Raw genomic sequence first — 21,674 nt, 5'->3', positions numbered from 1 at the left:
ACACTCCTCACACAGTCACTGAACGCACCCCGGCTGAATTGTTCCTGAAAAGACAACCACGCACTCGCCTTTCATTACTGAAGCCGGAGTGGTGGTGTCCGAAGTGGTGGCCAAGCATCAGCTACAACAGAATCATGACAAGCGCGCAAAACCTCTCCAGATGTTTAATCTGGGAGAGAGGGTGTTAGTTGGAGAGTTCAGACATGCTAAGAAACTGTGGATTCCAGGGGAAATTCTGCAACGAAAAGGACCTCTGACCTATGTAGTGCAAATACTGTAGGTCAACGCCAAGTCAAGGTGCATGTGGATCACTTTCGTGCATGGAGCAAGAAGATACAACTGCTGATGTACCTCCGAAAGCTCAACTTGAGCGTTGCTATCCTGAAAGACAGTGAACAGCATCAGAAAGACTGAATCTCTAAATGTTCACGTAGAGATAATGGCTTATTAAGTCAGTAATTATGTTCAGACTGCTTACTGCTATGTTTATGAAGTTTAAGGTATGTTACTGTTATTTAAACCCTCTATATGTAGTTTAAGGAAGGACTTATGCAATGAAGTATGTATTCTGGCTTTCTAGATTTTAATCTAGGAGGGAGGAGTGTAGTAGTTTACATGTTCTACGGTAATGTTGGCCATAGTATTAAGGTAATTACGGTATTTTACGGTACCTGCTTGGGCCATTCCGACAATAGAACGGCATTCCGATTTGTAGGTAAACGGAAAATAGACGTACCTTCTCTCAGTCTCCGTGTAGCCTTTCTTCACCTACAACCATTACAAGAGCAATGCAGGCTGTTTTGATTCTTGTCTGTCTACCTTTATCATTTGCCGGTGAGTTTGTATCCGTTCATTTGCTGTTAACGTTTGATCCAAATCTGGTGCATAGAGGAAAGTTATCGAATTCTTCTTCTTCTTTAAACTAAACTTGTGGACAAAAACATTGCTCCAAATATTCAGTATGAATATGGACATTTATATCTTTCATAGCTAGCGATATCAAAGTAGGCCAAAGTAGACTAACTATATCAACGATATAGCCTACAGTAGCCTACTACTACAAGTTGGCCTGTCATTTGGCGAATCATGTGGGCGGGACTCCTCTCGCCTGCACGTTTTCGACACAGATTTTGAAGCGACGGTGACTAGGGTAACACCATTAGGATTAATGTTAGACTAAATCATCTTTTCTACATATTGGTTCAGTTAAAAGAGAGCAATGCAGGCTGTTTGTATCTGTTTATTTGCCGTATATTTGATGTTAACGTTCAAAGGGGAATTCTATCGAATTCTTCTTAGTCTTTAAACTAAACTTGTGCACACAAATATTGCTCCAAATATTCAGTAGCCTATGATTATGGACATTTATATCTTTCATAGCTATCGATATCAAAGTTAGCCAAAGTAGACAAACTATAAACGATGTACAGTACTACTACTACTACTACAGGTTGGCCACTAGTTTGTTGTCCGCAGAGTTGACAGCCCGCCTGTGTGACTCGGACCTCGGCTGTAAAAGTCTGACACTATGACTTGCGATCGTTCATTTCCGTTCGAATTTTTTGCATGAAATGGCACCCCCTTGTGGGCACACGATTATATGAACAAAAAAAATTACCTTTAGAACTCCAGCATCCACAGTGATCTAGATCTAAAAGAAAAACATATAGGAAGTGCCATAATGGGAAGCAGTAAATGAGCCATTTTGTTTCCTGTGTATTAATAAAGTAAACATTTAGTGTTTTGCCTCATTAAAATGTGTTTAGGTGAGGGTCTGAAGACTTTTTCTTTTTGAGAACTTTATCAGTCATTATTATTAATTTTGAATGATAAGCCTCATAATGTGTTATTTTTTGATACTTTGGTAGGGGGTAGCCTACGGGGTTAAGCTTTAATTGCATCAACCATGTGTATCAAGATGGAGATATAACTTCTCACTCCACTGCATTCCTTCATCTTGCCGTTTTCCCGATAATTTAGTGTCGTCTCTCTTTGATCTGTTCCTTTCAGTGACCCATTCCCTGCAGTACTTCTACACGGCCACATCAGGAATCTCAAGCTTCCCAGAGTTTGTAGCAGTTGGAATGGTTGATGGTCTGGTCATCAGTCAGTATGACAGCAACACACAAAATCTGGTTCCCAGGCAGCCATGGATGATGGAGCATCTGGATCAGGAGTACTGGGACTCAGAAACCGTGCTGGCATTAAAGGCTGAGAGGGCCCTCAAGGAGGACATGGGGATTTTAAAAGAACGCTTTCACCAGACTGAGGGTGAGTTTACTGATCATGTCTGGGTGAGACTGTCTGGACTAAAGATGATGTTTTTATGTAACTGTACCAGACATGCATTCATGTATATAAACATTACACTTTAAATAAACTTACTTTTGCTTATTTACTTTTGTCTATCAGGAGTGCATGTTTTTCAGAGAAGGTATGGCTGTGTGTGGAATGATGAGAGTAACATCACCAGTGGCTATGAGGAGTATGGTTATGATGGAGAGGACTTCATCTCACTGGATCTAAACAACAATAGATGGGTGGCTGTGAAATCACAAGCAGTCCTGACCAAAAACCAATGGAACACCTTAGAGTTCATTTTTAATAGCAGGGAACGGTACTTCACCCAAGATTGCCGTGATTGGCTGAAGAAGTATGTTGAGTATGGGAGCAGTTCTCTCAGAAGGAAAGGTACGGCAGCTCACACAACACTGATAACAGCAGAGGCCCTACAGCAGGCTGCATTCCTGTGGTGGTGTAGGACCTCATGAAAAAACATCATGTTTAAAGGTCTTGCCATGTGTTGATTTTGACATACATGAGTCTAATTGAGATTGTTTATTTGGGGGGCCAAAGACATTACTTTTCATGCTAAAAATTAAAGAAGACATTACTTGATATGCGGAAAGTTAATACATGAGCCTCTTCTCTTCGTACTTGACAATGCATAACTGCCTTCATTGTTCATGTCTGCTATGTCTTTAAATTGTTTTCTTTTTTATCTTAATCTCCTTCCCTTCTTCCTTCAGACTCTCCTAAAGTGTCTCTGAGCCAGAAGAAGACATCTTCTACGGTGGTGTGCCACGCCACAGGGTTCTATCCAGAAACAGTAAACATGACCTGGAAGAGAGATGGAGAAGGGATGCAGAAGGGTGTGGATGTGGGAGAGACGCTGCCCAATGGGGATGGAACCTTCCAGAAGAGAGCTGAGCTCACAGTGTCACCTGAGGAGAGAAAGAGAAGTCAGTACACCTGTGAGGTGGAACCCATAAGTGGAGTACCAACACTCATCACCCTGACTGAGGAAGACGGTAAGATTGTTCAGGGACCAGATATAACTCATCAGCTACAGAGAACTGTTGTATAAAAAAAAACTCATAGCCTTCTCATATACTATACTATTATGTATAATTGTACTATTATACAATCATAGCATATATTTTTTTTGTGTAAGAATGATTTTGTTATATCTGACGGGTGTTTTCCCCTATAGGAAACACTGTAGGCATTATTATTGGATGTTTGATTGCTGCTCTCATTATTGGAGTGGTGATTGGCGTGGTTATGATAATGAGGAAACGTGAGTTGCCTTTATGTCATCATTTATGCAATTTCCACAATTATGTAAAATGATCCGTGTCTGCTTTCTGTCATTGATGATGCTTCAGTGTGTTAATGTAAATATTCTCCATCTTTTTGTCTTGGCAGTCAACAAGAAGGCAGAACGTGAGTACATTTGTCACACCTTGTAATAATCTGAAATACTTCTAGACACTGGTCTTTGTGTATTTGCTACTTTCGGATATTTAAACTTGAGATGTTTATAATCCGAAGAAAATGTGATGCCTTGCTTTTATGTATTGACTTTTATATGTACAAATAAGTGCCCACCTTTGTCTTTTTAATGCAAATGTCTATCTGATCATAAGAGAAGTGCTTGTCAATTTTAAGTGAAAGCAGAGATGAAAAGAGAAAGGAAAGTGTGGATTTGTCGGACTGAGAATTTTAGTTCTTAGTGTGAATCACATCTTTTCATATGTTTATTTCTTCATCAGAGTCTGTCACATATTCTGTTGCCGCTGAAACCGCAGACATCGCCAGGCCCCTCGTCAACCCCATGGCACCTACTGGTTCTGTGGCTCACGTATCGACAGAGCAATATCGAGGTCAACAGACTCTTCAGGAGACGGAACCCCCGCAAAGCAACCAGGCCAGACTTTGTCTCTCCATCCATCCTGAAGCAATGTGCTGATCAGCTGTCTCCAGTGTTCACAGACATTTTTACCTCCTCACTGGAGACATGCCACGTACCAGCCTGCTTCAAAACCTCGACCATCAACCCTGTCCCGAAAAAAAGAAAGAACCCTGCCCCACCCACCCCCATCACCCTGAGTGACTACAGAGTGATTGCTGGTTCTGCTCCCACCTACCTAACTGCTCTTGTAAGGGCAAATGTTACACCCAGGATGCTGCACTCGTCTGGTGAGGGTCGTTTGGCACTGCCGTCTGTTCAAATACAGCAATCCAGACTATTCTCATTTGTAGTTCCACGTTAATGGAACGCACTGCCTAGCACTACCAGAGCAGGGGCATCCCTCTCTACCTTTTAAGAAGCTTTTGAAGACCCAACTCTTCAGAGAGTACCTCCCTTCCTAACTGACACTTCGACTAGTTCTTAACTTGCACTTACAGCATTCCTGCACTTCTTATTTTCTATTCTGTTTTTCTATTTCTATGTAAAGTAGTATTTATTGTTACACTTGGTCTCTATTGCTCGTAGCTTGACTGTTCTCTCCCTTGTACGTCATTTTAAGGCATAAGATGGTTTTACTGAATAAAGATTTGTGGTACTGTTAATGTTACATACAGTATGTCTTACATAAACTACGGTCCAATGCATTTCTGGTATGGGCTTAGCTACTTTCCTTTTAAGTTGTGAAATAATTTTTGATTACAAACTCAGGTAAAAAGCGTTCGTTCAGTCCTTTGCTACTGAATATATTCAGTCTCATATTTTGTATTTTTTTTCCCTGTGAAATTGTGAAGTGCATTTTGTAAGCCATTTTAAGGTTAAAGATGGTTTGACTGAATAAAGGTGTGTGGTACAAACCCGTTTCTATTATGTTGTCAGAAATGCTACATATGCTTGCAAATTACTCATAGCTTTAAGTCCAATGGATTAAATAGACTTTCTGCTTTATGCCTTACATATTTTCTTCTTAAGCTGTACGTTAAATTATTTTTTTATTTTATAATCACCTGAAAAGGGTCTACTTCCATTCTTTCAGTGCAGTGCTGTTGAACTGGATATTGCAAATGTATCCATGAATATTAACTCATTGCATGATCCAGCCATTGTATGATCAAATCGTATCACGTCATCACCAGTGCACTTCACCTAATCAGATCCCTGTCTGGGGCTTGTGTCTTTTCCGCATTCATATTGAAGCCACAGACTTATAATTCTCTACATAACACAGTGATTAAACATTTAAGTCCTGTCTTTTTTTGGAGGGTGTGAGCATACGGATGGCGGAGCTTTGGTCTAGCTCTCTCTGTTAGCAACCAATCCACAGAGCGTATGGGTGTATAACAGCAAAAATATTAAATTAAAGTACTCACTCTGCGTATTAACACTCACACTGCATCATTGGACCATTTACATCACCACACACACACATGCAGGGAAGCACACAATCCCCTCTACACTACAGTATAATTTTGTTCGTCACATCAACAGAGAGCCAGCATTCATTTCCGAATCAGAATCATGTTTATTGGCCAAGTAAGTTTGCACAAACAAGGCAGTTGACTCCGGGTTAAGTGGCTCTCAGTGTATATACAAAATATACAGCACAATGGTCTAAGAAATCTACAGGGAGGAATGGCTATATACAGGAGCTGTTAACTGTTAACACAACAAATAGTGCAAAGAAGTGGAGAGAGCAAGAAGTGCAAATTTCAGGAGTTGAACACATGGTTCTCCTGTGGTGCAGTCATTAGTGTAGAGGGAGAAGAGCAACACATTTTTCAACAGCTTTTTCCCAGCTGCAGCTGGCCTTATTAACAAGGCCCGGGATCCCCACCTGTCTTGGACTCTTGTCCCGCCCCCTCACCCCAAGTCTTAGTTATGTTAACTTACATTTCACTTCTTTACGTTGCCCAATGCACACTCACTTTTTCACTCCTGCCCTGCATTTTTTTTGCATTTGACCTCTCACTTTACTTTTGTATACTACACTTTTGTATATACACTCATCAATACATAGGTTCCATACTGTGTTATATCTGTAGTACTTTTGTTATGTGTAGTACTTAGTGTGTTTCTATGTTTTATGTTATGTGTAGTACTTACTGTGTGTGTATGTATGTTTTTTATGTTTTTATGTTTACTGTATGCACACATAGACCAGAGCAAATTTCAGGTAGGCTTACACCTACTTGACAATAAATCTGTTTCTGATTCTGATTCTGAGCAGCGGCGAGAGCACGCATCCCTGAGGTGGACCAGTGCTGACTGACAGGGTGCTGGATGTAATTTCACCCAGCCTCAACTGCTGATTCCTGTCTATTAGGAAGTTTGAAATCCACTGACAGGCCGAGGAGAGCACAGTGAGCCGGGTGAGTTTGGTGAGGAGGACTTCTGGGATGATGGTGTTAAAAAGCCAAGCTGAAGTCTACAAACAGCTTCCTTGCATAGGTCCCTGGGGAGTCAAGGTGTTGCAGGATGTAGTGCAGCCCCATGTTGACTGCATCATCCACTGAATGGAGGGTCCAGCAGGGGGCCTGTGATGCCCTTCAGATGGGTCAACACCAGTCTTTCAAAGGATTTCATGACCACAGACGTCAGGGCGACGGGCCTGTAGTCATTTAGTCCAGTGATGGAATGTTTCTTAGGGACTAGGATGATGGTGTAGCGCTTGAAGCAAGTACGAGAGAGCGCGACAAAGAGGTGGCCAATGAAAGACTCACAAATTCAATGTTTTCAGTGTTTTTCATAGTCCAGTCCAGGTTTAATGAAAGTGTGAATCACTTTCTGTGCATGACAAAGGTCAGAATTTTGATGTGTAGACAATCACCTCAGTTTTGCGTCCAGTAAATACTGATGATTCCCATAGTTTATGTTGTCTGACTGCATGTGTGATACAACTGTGTCTGTCTACTTCACTACATGACTAGTTTTCCACCTATACTGTGTGAGCCCAATTAAGGTAGAGCGTCATCTAGTATCCCAAACAAGGTTAAACCATAAACCCCAATGGCTCCTACATATACAAATAGCCAAAGTAGGCTTATTTTATTATTGGCATCGGCTACAGAATCAGAATATTAATTTGTGCAGTATTGCCACCGATTCCATAGCAGCAGTTTGAATATTATCGGCCTGGAAGGTTTTTTTCATGCCAGTAGTATATCAACTGTTGTCACAGTAGACTTGTCCGTAGATGCTTTTCTGTATGGTTTATTCCCAATAGCAGTAGGGAACATGGTGTTTGTCAGTGGATGGCTACAACAAATATTTATTAAGGGCATGGGGGGGAGCTGGATTGTGGGCTTACGGCAGAGGCGGGGCGGGGCGTGGCGTGGCCGGGGGGGATATGTCACTCTTGCCCATCTTCAAAACTTGAGAGCCCTGCGATCATTTGATACAATTTCCTGTTTGATACAAGTACAACCACCTGGTCTGGCGAATGCCAACTGAAATTAGGTTCCCATATATTTTCTACTGGCATTGTAGTATTACCAGTTGGATGATGAAATACAGTAGCCTAGCCTACTAGGTCAGGTAGGCTACTTGTCGCAACCTCACAGCAGAAGCCTGATAATCCAATTTGAATCGTGTTGATGCTTTGTTTCTTGACTTTATTTCTTGATCTATTCCCCTTTTATGTAGTTATTCTGATAAATGATACCTTTCATAGCACTTCTTTGCTTTTGCATCATTTCTTTTGATGGTTTCCAGGTCAGGCGACACTGGCCGCAGGTCCTCTTTCAGGACTGGAAATGTTGTGCGGATCTCTCGACCAATCAACAGCCTACTCAAGTCAAGTCAAGTCAAGTCTTTTATTGTCAGATACACAGAACAACAGAGTTTGACTGGGCACTGAAATGCTTAGGACAGGACACCATACCACACTACCATAACCTAACAAGACATAACATAACATAACATATAAACATAAAAACATATAAGTACTCCAACATGATATAACATAACAATAAGTACTGAACATAAGATAAACATATGAAGAGACTGGGTAGTAGACCTACTAGATAAACAATAAATATACAATATAGATACTAAACATAAATACACATACTAAACAGATACTAAACAGATAAACAACATTCATGACTGAACATGAGCTGGACTGAAAAAGTAGTGCAAACAGCAGTAAAAGTGAGCCAATGAAGAGTAAAGTGGCGAGTGTAAAGTGAGGAGCTGCATTATTGTTCATTTAGGAGTCTGATGGCCTTAGGTTAGAAACTGTTCTCCAGTCTGCGGGTGCGAGACTGGATACTTCGGAACCGCCTACCAGAAGGCAGCAGGGTGAACAGTTTGAAGGATGGGTGATGACAGTCTTTTAGGATCCTGCCAGCTCTTCGGAGGCATCTTGTGAGGTAGATGTCCTGAAGGGATGGGAGTTTCCTGCCGATGATGAACTCAGCGGATCTGACCACACTGCGTAGGGCCTTACGGTCCATGGCTGTGCAGCTTCCAAACCACACTGAGATGCAACCAGTCAAGATGCTTTCTATAGTGCATCTATAGAAGTTGGTGAGGATGTCTGGATTCATGCCAAACTGCCTGAGTCTCCTCAGGAAGAAGAAACGTTTCCGGGCAGCTTTGACCACCTTGTCAGTGTGGGCAGACCAGGTGAGATCATTGCTGATGTTGATCCCGAGGAACTTGAAGCAGCTGACCTTTTCCACTTCAGATCCGTTGATGTGTAGGGGTGTATGCTCCACCCCCTGCCGTCTCCTAAAGTCCACAATCATCTTCTTCGTTTTACTGGTGTTGAGAGAGTTTATTTTCCTGACACCAAGTTGTTAGGGTGTGAACCTAGCAAGACACTCTCTTGTTGGTTCTGTTGGAGTTGAACGGTAACTTAAAAGTGCCAAGTGGGGGTAATTTTGTTTCAAGATCCATTTTGCCATCTTTACAGCACGTTCAGCCATGCCGTTGGATTGTGGAAAAAGAGGACTTGAAGTCACATATTGGAAATCATACTCTGCTGCAAAGCATCTGAACAGTTCGGCTGTGCACAATTCACCGTTATCGGTAATTAACTCTTCTGGTGTTCCGTAACGTACAAAGATGCTTTTCAGCTTTTGTTTGTCTGTTTCTGAGTTTGTCTTTGGCAGTTCCAAGATCTCGAGCCATCTTGAAAAGTAGTCAATTACAATTAAGTACTGACGACCCTTATGCTCACACAAGGCAGCAGCCAGCTTCTGCCAAGGTAGGTGTGGCGGTGGTGTCGTGAGCAGCGGTTACGGAGTACGCCATATTCTCACACCACCATACCATCCTGCGTCAAAAGGAGCAGCGGAATGAGCACTACAGACTTTCAAGAAAGTCTGGACACGACTGGAAGCACAGTCTGTGTCACCCCATCTACGGCCTGCTCTATTCCTATTCACATATCGAAACACTCCTCACACAGTCACTGAACGCACCCCGGCTGAATTGTTCCTGAAAAGACAACCACGCACTCGCCTTTCATTACTGAAGCCGGAGTGGTGGTGTCCGAAGTGGTGGCCAAGCATCAGCTACAACAGAATCATGACAAGCGCGCAAAGCCTCTCCAGATGTTTAATCTGGGAGAGAGGGTGTTAGTTGGAGAGTTCAGACATGCTAAGAAACTGTGGATTCCAGGGGAAATTCTGCAACGAAAAGGACCTCTGACCTATGTAGTGCAAATACTGTAGCTCAACGCCAAGTCAAGGTGCATGTGGATCACTTTCGTGCATGGAGCAAGAAGATACAACTGCTGATGTACCTCCGAAAGCTCAACTTGAGCGTTGCTATCCTGAAAGACAGTGAACAGCATCAGAAAGACTGAATCTCTAAATGTTCACGTAGAGATAATGGCTTATTAAGTCAGTAATTTTGTTCAGACTGCTTACTGCTATGTTTATGAAGTTTAAGGTATGTTACTGTTATTTAAACCCTCTATATGTAGTTTAAGGAAGGACTTATGCAATGAAGTATGTATTCTGGCTTTCTAGATTTTAATCTAGGAGGGAGGAGTGTAGTAGTTTACATGTTCTACGGTAATGTTGGCCATAGTATTAAGGTAATTACGGTATTTTACGGTACCTGCTTGGGCCATTCCGACATTCCGATTTGTAGGTAAACGGAAAATAGACGTACCTTCTCTCAGTCTCCGTGTAGTAGTGATGGCGAAATGAAGCTTCATGAACCCTCGAAGCTTTCTATGGAGTTAGATTTGTCTCAAAAATAACTGCAAATGCACAGAGGGTGATCTACAAATATGCCTTGAGTTGCACACGTGTTTTGCAATCCACAAATAAAAATTTCCTATTTGTAACTTGTGTATTGGTTTTTAGAAATATATGTGTATTTGTAAATATATCATTTTACATTTGTAAAACAAAAAGCCATTTGTAAAACTGAAAATTCAGTTTGTGAAAAAAAAAGCCATTTGTGAAACTGAACATTTTGTTTGTGAATCGTGACTCAGCATTTGTGAATCAACAATCACACGTTCGTATTTTTGAGACATTCGTTCCGCAAATCCACACACATCCACAAACTCGTGAGCTCTTGATTCACAAGCACCATCCAGCAGATGGCGCTGTTGTTCACTGATGTATCTTTACCTCGCCTTTTAGGCCATAAGGTGAACCCTGTTTCGTTTCAACCCGCTCCAATGTCTGGCATCTACACAATCTTTAGCTAATAAAAAAGAACGAGTCGTGCTAACATACCAAAAAAAAGTTCATCGCTGAATTTTCAGTCAATACTACCATCTGCTTTATTTTATTCAGAACTAGTTTCTTCAGAGCGTAATAGGATCTTGGTCGCGAATGGTGGCAAGGTTCGACAAGGGATCGTTCTAATCTACACTGCGCCCGTGGTTAGATTCAACATTACTGATAGAGAGGAAAACAACCGAACATCCTCAAAAGTGGACTAAATTGATTCTAAATAGTGCTGTAAACATTGCCGCGTCCAAGAAGAACAATGCGGCAAAATATACGATAATGTCATGTTTATGTTAAGTCATTTAGATCAAGTTTGACAAACCTGGGAATACACCTTACTGACGATTTAACATGGACTGTAAAAACTGAACACCCAGCACACACTGAATAAATCAAGGCAAAGACTGTACTTCGTACGTCAGCTGAGGAAGCTGTGAATAGTGTCCTGACAGCATCATCACTTGGTATGGGAACTGTAAAGGCTGTAACTGCAGTACCGCACCATCAGAGCATCTCTCCCTATTCTGCAGGAGACCTACAAGAGAAGACTATGTACCAGGGCCCAAAGTATTGTAAAGGACTCCTAACATCCTGAACAGGGACTTTTAGAAATACTGAGGTCAGGCAAAAGTCTCTGTTGCTACAAGATCAGAACAGAGAATGAGGACGAGCTACTTTCCTCAAGCATTCTGTATCCTGAACACAAATTACTTCATAAACTGCAATTACACTTTCTTTCACACTTGCACATGGACTGTACACACTTCACTTTATATTCCCTCTTACTATTCATGAAAAATATTTATTGATCTTTCTTTCTTCAAACTCGCACAGAAAAAGCTTAACACCAAACGAAATTTCACTTCATGCTTTATGTTAGTATTTCTATTTATGTGACAAATAAACCTCCTTCTTTGTATCAATAAAAGGCAGTTATTGCACTTACACCAATGACCATTTGTTTGCTCGTTCGTTCATTCATTCATTCTTCCACAAATGAAAACAACACTGATGAACCATAAAAACAATCTTTATGAAAAATATGAAATATGATACATAAAAGTGTACAAAACAGAAAAAAGGAATAACCGATTAAGGCCACTCAGCCCTTACTTCGTCTGCTTACAGCCCTTGGAATCAAGGTACACAATGTCTTGACAAACAGAAAACTTTCAAATGCAAGTCATCAGCAATGTTGACATAATGATCCAGTGTTGGCTCCTCATTGGCGCCTATAATTCAGCTAACTAGATTGTTTAGTGCAAGGGGAACAACAGTTTGCCACTAAGATGTCTTTTTAAGAACAACACTGCTGTATATAGTGTCCTTGCATTCTCTTGTGTTGTTTGGCACTTAGTTGTCCCTTTTCAGTCTCGCTGTCTGTCTGGCTCAACTCCCTTGACTGTATGGTTTCCTGATGGATAACGTATGGAATCAGATCAATGCCATAAATATTTTGTAATCTGTAATATAGATTTTGTATCTGTGAAACCATCTACACTTTCAAAACCTATCTACAGATACGAATTTAAAATACGAAATGTATCTACACTTTCAAAATCTATTTACAGATACGGATTTCAAATACGAAATGTATCTACACTTTCAAAAACTATCTACACTTACAAAAACTATCTTCACTTTCAAAATCTATCTGCAGATATGGATTTCAGTTACGGATTTCAGTTACGCATTACGGATACGGATACGGATACGGATTTGAAGTACGAGTTACGGATTTCTGTTACGAATTACAAAATCTTTTTGGCACTGTCTTTATTTCCTTTCTAAAGAGCCAATCAGCGCCTTTGGCAGATTTTCTAAAGCGCCAATCAACACATTGTATCCTGTACTGACTAGCCAATCAGCGGCGCTAGCTTGCTGGTAACTGGGAAAGTTGAGTGAAACGGTGTATGCAGCAGTCATGGATCAGAGACCGAGAAATGGCACAAGTAAGAAGTCCTATATTTTGAGTTGTTAATAAAGTCATTGTAAAACGCACAATCATAGTCAGTGGTTTTCACTCCACACTTCGTTACACCTGTCGTTGTATGGAAGATATTAGGATCTGCTTTGGTAGCTAACGAAAGCTAACGTTAGCATTTTCGTGACCGATCTCCTATTCACATTTAATTAAGTTAACAATGAACAGTATTCATATGACCCATTATCACGATGAGAACATTTAGCAGACAGACTGCTATTGTCTTGTTCTCCAGACACATGCAAAGTGATGGTGGGGGTATACCATTAAGTGTATATGCATCCTCAACAGCTGGATAATGACCAGCCTGATTTCAAAACCACCTTGTAATGTCATTTTCGTTTCTTTTCATGGCACTTTGGGGTAGGCTATTTGTAACCCTTTTCTGAAGTCCTTGAAAACGTTTTATTGTGTATTTTGTGTGGAAGCAAGTTTTCTAGCGTCTCAGTGGAAGAGATATATGAGACCAATTTCGTTACAATGCGTTCTGCAGCCAAGCGATCTCTGAATCGCCAGAGCCTAAGATTAACTAAATAGTACAGGTGTTCATCAGCCCTTTGGGCCAGACATAAGGCATGCTTGTTTAACTTCCCCCACGGTGTTTGTACATCGAATTGTATTCAAACCGTGCGGGGGAGACCCCAGATCTCTCCCTAGGCAGAGCGGTGGCAGATTTAGATTATAGCTATTGAATAATGAGCGGGCCAGCAGCAGTTGCCAGCAAGCTAGCGCTGATTGGCTAGTCAGTAGAGGATACAATGTGTTGATTGGCGCTTTAGAAAATCTGCCAAAAGCGCTGATTGGCTATTTAGAAAGGCAGTAAGGACAGTGCCAAAAAGATTTTGTAATTCGTAACAGAAATCCGTATCCCTATCCGTAATGCGTAACTGAAATCCGTATCTGCAAATAGATTTTGAAAGTGAAGATAGTTTTTGAAAGTGTAAATAGTTTTTGAAAGTGTAGATAGTTTTTGAAAGTGTAGATACATTTCGTATTTGAAATCTGTATCTGTAAATACATTTTGAAAGTGAAGATGGTGAAGATAGGTTTTGAAAGTGTAGATGGTTTCACAGATACTAAATCTATGTTACATATACAAAATCTATATTACAGATTACAAAATATTTATGGCATTGATCTGATTCCATAATAACGTAGCATGTCCACGAGTGTATCTGTAGACAGTCTCTGCAAAGTCAGCCTCTTCTTCAACATATCCCGTCTGCAACACAACAAAACATTGACAATTAAGAGTCACAGGAGTATCATGAAAAGCAGAGTGGTGGAGGTGGTACAAGATATTACAGGCTAGAACCTATCTGCCATACAGCACATTTAACAGCAAAGATGCCCAAGAAAGGCACACAAGATCACAAACCACACTACACCACACACACACACACACACACACACCAGCTGTTCTCTTGGTTGCCAACTGGTACATGTCTGTGCAACCAGCAGACTTAAAAACAGTTTCTTTGTTATAATGAATGACAGGAAGCCCTCCCAAATGACAGCTGTACTCTTGAAAACTTTTATCTTGGCTTATATATATTGTATCTGGCAAGGTAACTCATTAGCTAACATTAACTTAAAAAAATGACATCTACCACCTTGCTATCAGTATTTCAATGTTAGATAAAAGGCTAACTTTAATGGTACATGAGTCTTATCCTCCAAAACAAACCACTACTCATTTACCATGGCTCACTGACAACTGAATAAAAAAACGTTAATGAACATTACATTACTTCTCTGCTTAATGACTCAACTAAGGGAGATGTTTAACTAACGTTCACCAGCAAGCAACGCTATGTTAGCTAGGATATCTAGCAAGCTAGGAAAGTTAAAGCATTCCCACCAAATGATCAAAGCATATCAACCAAATACCATCTAACGTGAGCTAACAGGTTTCCGCTACGTTCATGAAATATTAACAGTAAGTACGCGTCCATGAAAATAGATTTAGCTATTGAAGCTGAAGTGGGCTACTCTAAACGGTTAGTTACTCTGTCACTCCTATGTGTTACACCCAAGCGTTAGCGATTCAAATGTTAGTCTCGAAGCACAACATAATAGTAGACTTAACGTTATCTAGACACCACCTCTACTGAAATATGTAAGATTGATTGATTAATAATGATACTAGATGTATCTTAATAAAAGACAAGGAAAATTCGTTGGAAAATTCTTTGTACTCACACAGGAAGGTGGCTGCTCTTCTTGTCCGGCCATGATTTCGAAGGTTTCCCCGCAGAAATGAAAGCCCACTTAAGTCGAGCTAAAGATATATCAGTGAACAACAGCGCCATCTGCTGGATGGTGCTCGTGAATCACAAGCTCACGAGTTTGTGTATTTGTGGAAAGAATGTCTCAAAATTGCGGAACGAATGTCTCAAAAATACGAACGTGTGATTGTTGATGCACAAATGCTGAGACACGATTCACAAACAGAATTTTCAGTTTCACAAATGGCTTTTTTTTTCACAAACTGAATTTTCAGTTTCACAAATGGCTTTTTGTTTTACAAATGTAAAATGATATATTTACAAATACACATATATTTGTAAAAACCAATACACAAGTTACAAATCGGAAATTTGTATTTGTGGATTGCAAAACACGTGTGCAACTCAAGGCATATTTGTAAATCACCCTCTGTGCATTTGCAGTTATTTTTGAGACAAATCTAACTCCATAGCTTTCCAGCCAGACGTGTTGAAAAAAGGTTCACTACTCGAAGCGTCGTTCGCTCTCTAGTGACACTTGCAGGTCAATAAAAATACGGTGTAAGAAAGATTTTCTCGGGACAGTGAATTTGTTAAATTTGTTTTGGTGCGCAAGGCCTGCTAAAATAACATGCACACAAACGTATGGTGGAAGAAAACGTTTCTCCATTAATTCAAATTTCATAGTAGGCGAATACAAGTACAATAAAGGCTTTATTTTTGTATTCTTTGTTCTAATAATAGTTCGATCTGTAAATTAAGGATTACATGGTGGCACAACGGTAAGCGACGTCGGCTAACACGTGGGACTATTTAGTTTCGAGTCCTGACCAAAGCGAATTTTAAACGGTGCTTTAGCTACATTAAAAAAAAAGCCTGTAAATTATCTTTACTCTCTATGCCGTTAGAACAGAGTGAAAGTGCTTTTGGAATACTGGTCAGTACTTTGGTAAAACCAATAAGTGCTTCTGGACAACTGGTCAGTGCAGGGCACTGAAAAGGGGGAGAAAGTGCTTTGAGCAACTGGATCAAGTTCTTTCTCTTTCTAACTGGCTCTATAACTCTATCTCAAATATTCTATACTACCAACAACACCAAACAATCTAAATCTCCAACTGTCGCTTATTCTCCAACCACTGACAATAACTACCACGAATACAAGATGAGTTTTGGGCCGTCGTATAGTCGAAGCGTGCCGAGAAAGGTGAACTAACGAACCACTTGGTGAAGCACTTGATTCAAATGAGGCTTCAGACGTCGTCGGTGACGTCATCTCGGCAAAACGATACAAGCCTCGATACGCGCTCCGGTGAGGTAGTGCTTCATTTTCGCGACACAAGCTCCGAAGCCTCGGGTTCATTTGTAACATCACTACCGTGTAGCCTTTCTTCACCTACAACCATTACAAGAGCAATGCAGGCTGTTTTGATTCTTGTCTGTCTACCTTTATCATTTGCCGGTGAGTTTGTATCCGTTCATTTGCTGTTAACGTTTGATCCAAATCTGGTGCATAGAGGAAAGTTATCGAATTCTTCTTCTTCTTTAAACTAAACTTGTGGACAAAAACATTGCTCCAAATATTCAGTATGAATATGGACCAGTGGCGCGGGAAGGGGGGTGCCGAGGGCGCTGCAGCTCCCCCTATAGCTCCAGGCCCGGAAAAATAAATAAGCTCTTACTCATTATTATGTATTAAATATATATTTAAACGGTTTAATACATATTTTTGCGTTGGGGAAGAAAATAAATGTTAAACAAATGGGTTTGCTAGTTTTTAGTTATCACAGGCATACATGGAGATCTTGCTATATGAGGTTCACGTGTGTGTGCTGAAGTTGGTACTGTAACTGATGAAGAAAAACGTATTTTGGCAAAAATGCGACTAGTTAGAAGATGGAGATGCTGCAGCACCTTCTTCTACTTTCCACCCACGCATTACTGTCGCAATGACTAGCAATAAGACCAAACTTTCAAATTCTTTATTGTGGATTCACAGGAGTTGTGAATGTTAATGACGTTTATAATTTATGCCGAGATCTGGAACATGCCACATAATCGATCGTATTGTATGTTTTGTTGTTGTTGATCATTTATTTTTTTCGATCTGTTTACATGTTTAGATTCTCATTGGCGATAGGCAATACTTGTAAGTGATGATCCCATTTTTGTAGGGGGGGACAATGTATGGTAACATTTCAAAGAGTAATTCCTGGGGGGGGGCATGAAAAAGTTGTCGTCTGGACCTATTCAGATCTGCAAGCTGCACGCTGAATCCGGGGTATGTTTAACGTGCTTCGTTACTGCACTTTACGTGAATAAATATTGCTCACTTTACTGGAAAAAAGATTGCGCACTTTACTGGAATAAAGACAGATTGTTGCATCAACCACAAAAGAAACTCCCTTTTTCTTTCGAACACAGATTGCTACATCATTAAGAAACTTCCTTTGTCCCCAAAAAGCGCTGGCGGGCCAGAATTGGTCCGGGGGCTGGCTGCTGATGACTCATGGTGTAGGCTACAGGGCTGAACCAAAACACATTGTTTTATGCTTATAATTAGCACCGCTTGTGTTGGCGGGCTTTTATTTCATATTACTATATTATTCAAAATTATTTATTTGTGTTTACAATTATTGTGGGGGGGGGCACGTCACAGCACCCCCGGCATGAAAGAGGTTCCAGCGCGCCTGATATGGACATTTATATCTTTCATAGCTAGCGATATCAAAGTAGGCCAAAGTAGACTAACTATATCAACGATATAGCCTACAGTAGCCTACTACTACAAGTTGGCCTGTCATTTGGCGAATCATGTGGGCGGGACTCCTCTCGCCTGCACGTTTTCGACACAGATTTTGAAGCGACGGTGACTAGGGTAACACCATTAGGATTAGGCCTAATGTTAGACTAAATCATCTTTTCTACATATTGGTTCAGTTAAAAGAGAGCAATGCAGGCTGTTTGTATCTGTTTATTTGCCGTATATTTGATGTTAACGTTCAAAGGGGAATTCTATCGAATTCTTCTTAGTCTTTAAACTAAACTTGTGCACAAAAATATTGCTCCAAATATTCAGTAGCCTATGATTATGGACATTTATATCTTTCATAGCTATCGATATCAAAGTTAGCCAAAGTAGACAAACTATTAACGATGTACAGTACTACTACTACTACTACAGGTTGGCCACTAGTTTGTTGTCCGCAGAGTTGACAGCCCGCCTGTGTGACTCGGACCTCGGCTGTAAAAGTCTGACACTATGACTTGCGATCGTTCATTTCCGTTCGAATTTTTTGCATGAAATGGCACCCCCTTGTGGGCACACGATTATATGAACGAAAAAAATTACCTTTAGAACTCCAGCATCCACAGTGATCTAGATCTAAAAGAAAAACATATAGGAAGTGCCATAATGGGAGGCAGTAAATGAGCCATTTTGTTTCCTGTGTATTAATAAAGTAAACATTTAGTGTTTTACCTCATTAAAATGTGTTTAGGTGAGGGTCTGAAGACTTTTTCTTTTTGAGAACTTTATCAGTCATTATTATTAATTTTGAATGATAAGCCTCATAATGTGTTATTTTTTGATACTTTGGTAGGGGGTAGCCTACGGGGTTAAGCTTTAATTGCATCAACCATTTGTATCAAGATGGAGATATAACTTCTCACTCCACTGCATTCCTTCATCTTGCAGTTTTCCCGATAATTTAGTGTCATCTCTCTTTGATCTGTTCCTTTCAGTGATCCATTACCTGCAGTACTTCTACACGGCCACATCAGGAATCTCAAGCTTCCCAGAGTTTGTAGCAGTTGGAATGGTTGATGGTCTGGTCATCAGTCAGTATGACAGCAACACACAAAATCTGGTTCCCAGGCAGCCATGGATGATGGAGCATCTGGATCAGGAGTACTGGGACTCAGAAACCGTGCTGGCATTAAAGGCTGAGAGGGCCCTCAAGGAGGACATGGGGATTTTAAAAGAACGCTTTCACCAGACTGAGGGTGAGTTTACTGATCATGTCTGGGTGAGACTGATGTTTTTATGTAACTGTACCAGACATGCATTCATGTATATAAACATTACACTTTAAATAAACTTACTTTTGCTTATTTACTTTTGTCTATCAGGAGTGCATGTTTTTCAGAGAAGGTATGGCTGTGTGTGGAATGATGAGAGTAACATCACCAGTGGCTATGAGGAGTATGGTTATGATGGAGAGGACTTCATCTCACTGGATCTAAACAACAATAGATGGGTGGCTGTGAAATCACAAGCAGTCCTGACCAAAAACCAATGGAACACCTTAGAGTTCATTTTTAATAGCAGGGAACGGTACTTCACCCAAGATTGCCGTGATTGGCTGAAGAAGTATGTTGAGTACGGGAACAGTACTCTCAGAAGGAAAGGTACGGCAGCTAGCACTGATAACAGCAGAGGCCCTACAGCAGGCTGCATTCCTGTGGTGGTGTAGGACCTCATGACAGAACATCATGTTTAAAGGTTTTGCCATGTGTTGATTTTGACATACATGAGTCTAATTGAGATTGTTTATTTGGGGGGCCAAAGACATTACTTTTCATGCTAAAAATTAAAGAAGACATTACTTGATGTGCGGAAAGTTAATACATGAGCCTCTTCTCTTCGTACTTGACAATGCATAACTGCCTCCATTGTTCATGTCTGCTATGTCTTTATATTGTTTTCTTTTTTATCTTAATCTCCTTCCCTTCTTCCTTCAGACTCTCCTAAAGTGTCTCTGATCCAGAAGAAGACATCTTCTACGGTGGTGTGCCACGCCACAGGGTTCTATCCAGAAACAGTAAACATGACCTGGAAGAGAGATGGAGAAGGGATGCAGAAGGGTGTGGATGTGGGAGAGACGCTGCCCAATGGGGATGGAACCTTCCAGAAGAGAGCTGAGCTCACAGTGTCACCTGAGGAGAGAAAGAGAAGTCAGTACACCTGTGAGGTGGAACACATAAGTGGAGTACCAACACTCATCACCCTGACTGAGGAAGACGGTAAGATTGTTCAGGGACCAGATATAACTCATCAGCTACAGAGAACTGTTGTATAAAAAAAACTCATAGCCTTCTCATATACTATACTATTATGTATAATTGTACTATTATACAATCATAGCATATATTTTTTTTGTGTAAGAATGATTTTGTTATATCTGACGGGTGTTTTCCCCTATAGGAAACACTGTAGGCATTATTATTGGATGTTTGATTGCTGCTCTCATTATTGGAGTGGTGATTTGGCGTGGTTATGATAATGAGGAAACGTGAGTTGCCTTTATGTCATCATTTATGCAATTTCCACAATTATGTAAAATGATCCGTGTCTGCTTTCTGTCATTGATGATGCTTCAGTGTGTTAATGTAAATATTCTCCATCTTTTTGTCTTGGCAGTCAACAAGAAGGCAGAACGTGAGTACATTTGTCACACCTTGTAATAATCTGAAATACTTCTAGACACTGGTCTTTGTGTATTTGCTACTTTCGGATATTTAAACTTGAGATGTTTATAATCCGAAGAAAATGTGATGCCTTGCTTTTATGTATTGACTTTTATATGTACAAATAAGTGCCCACCTTTGTCTTTTTAATGCAAATGTCTATCTGATTATAAGAGAAGTGCTTGTCAATTTTTAGTGAAAGCAGAGATGAAAAGAGAAAGGAAAGTGTGGATTTGTCGGACTGAGAATTTTAGTTCTTAGTGTGAATCACATCTTTTCATATGTTTATTTCTTCATCAGAGTCTGTCACATATTCTGTTGCCGCTGAAACCGCAGACATCGCCAGGCCCCTCGTCAACCCCATGGCACCTACTGGTTCTGTGGCTCACGTATCGACAGAGCAATATCGAGGTCAACAGACTCTTCAGGAGACGGAACCCCCGCAAAGCAACCAGGCCAGACTTTGTCTCTCCATCCATCCTGAAGCAATGTGCTGATCAGCTGTCTCCAGTGTTCACAGACATTTTTACCTCCTCACTGGAGACATGCCACGTACCAGCCTGCTTCAAAACCTCGACCATCAACCCTGTCCCGAAAAAAAGAAAGAACCCAGCCCCACCCACCCCCATCACCCTGAGTGACTACAGAGTGATTGCTGGTTCTGCTCCCACCTACCTAACTGCTCTTGTAAGGGCAAATGTTACACCCAGGATGCTGCACTCGTCTGGTGAGGGTCGTTTGGCACTGCCCTCTGTTCAAATACAGCAATCCAGACTATTCTCATTTGTAGTTCCACGTTAATGGAACGCACTGCCTAGCACTACCAGAGCAGGGGCATCTCTCTCTACCTTTTAAGAAGCTTTTGAAGACCCAACTCTTCAGTGAGTACCTCCCTTCCTAACTGACACTTCGACTAGTGCTTAACTTGCACTTACAGTATTCCTGCACTTCTTATTTTCTATTCTGTTTGTCTATTTCTATGTAAAGTAGTATTTATTGTTACACTTGGTCTCTATTGCTCGTAGCTTGACTGTTCTCTCCCTTGT

At 40.7% G+C, this 21,674-nt stretch overlaps 1 protein-coding gene across 1 annotated transcript; it reads left to right on the top strand.

The window, feature by feature from the left end:
• Positions 1-788: 788 nt before the first annotated feature.
• On the top strand, positions 789-20,240 carry LOC308371746 (uncharacterized protein; the record flags this gene model as incomplete). The annotated part of the gene is made up of 11 exons (XM_080846733.1): positions 789-834; positions 2,011-2,271; positions 2,413-2,691; positions 3,030-3,311; positions 3,494-3,580; positions 3,709-3,726; positions 4,056-4,245; positions 16,545-16,621; positions 18,904-19,164; positions 19,291-19,569; positions 19,903-20,240. 11 exons carry the CDS (start codon positions 789-791, stop codon positions 20,238-20,240), a joined length of 2,118 nt encoding a protein of 705 aa, XP_080702859.1.
• Between the last annotated feature and the right edge of the window lie 1,434 nt (positions 20,241-21,674).

Source organism: Sprattus sprattus, assembly GCF_963457725.1.
Source record: "Sprattus sprattus genome assembly, chromosome: 10".
Taxonomy (NCBI): domain Eukaryota; kingdom Metazoa; phylum Chordata; class Actinopteri; order Clupeiformes; family Clupeidae; genus Sprattus; species Sprattus sprattus.
This window is presented reverse-complemented; position numbering and strand designations above follow the sequence as displayed.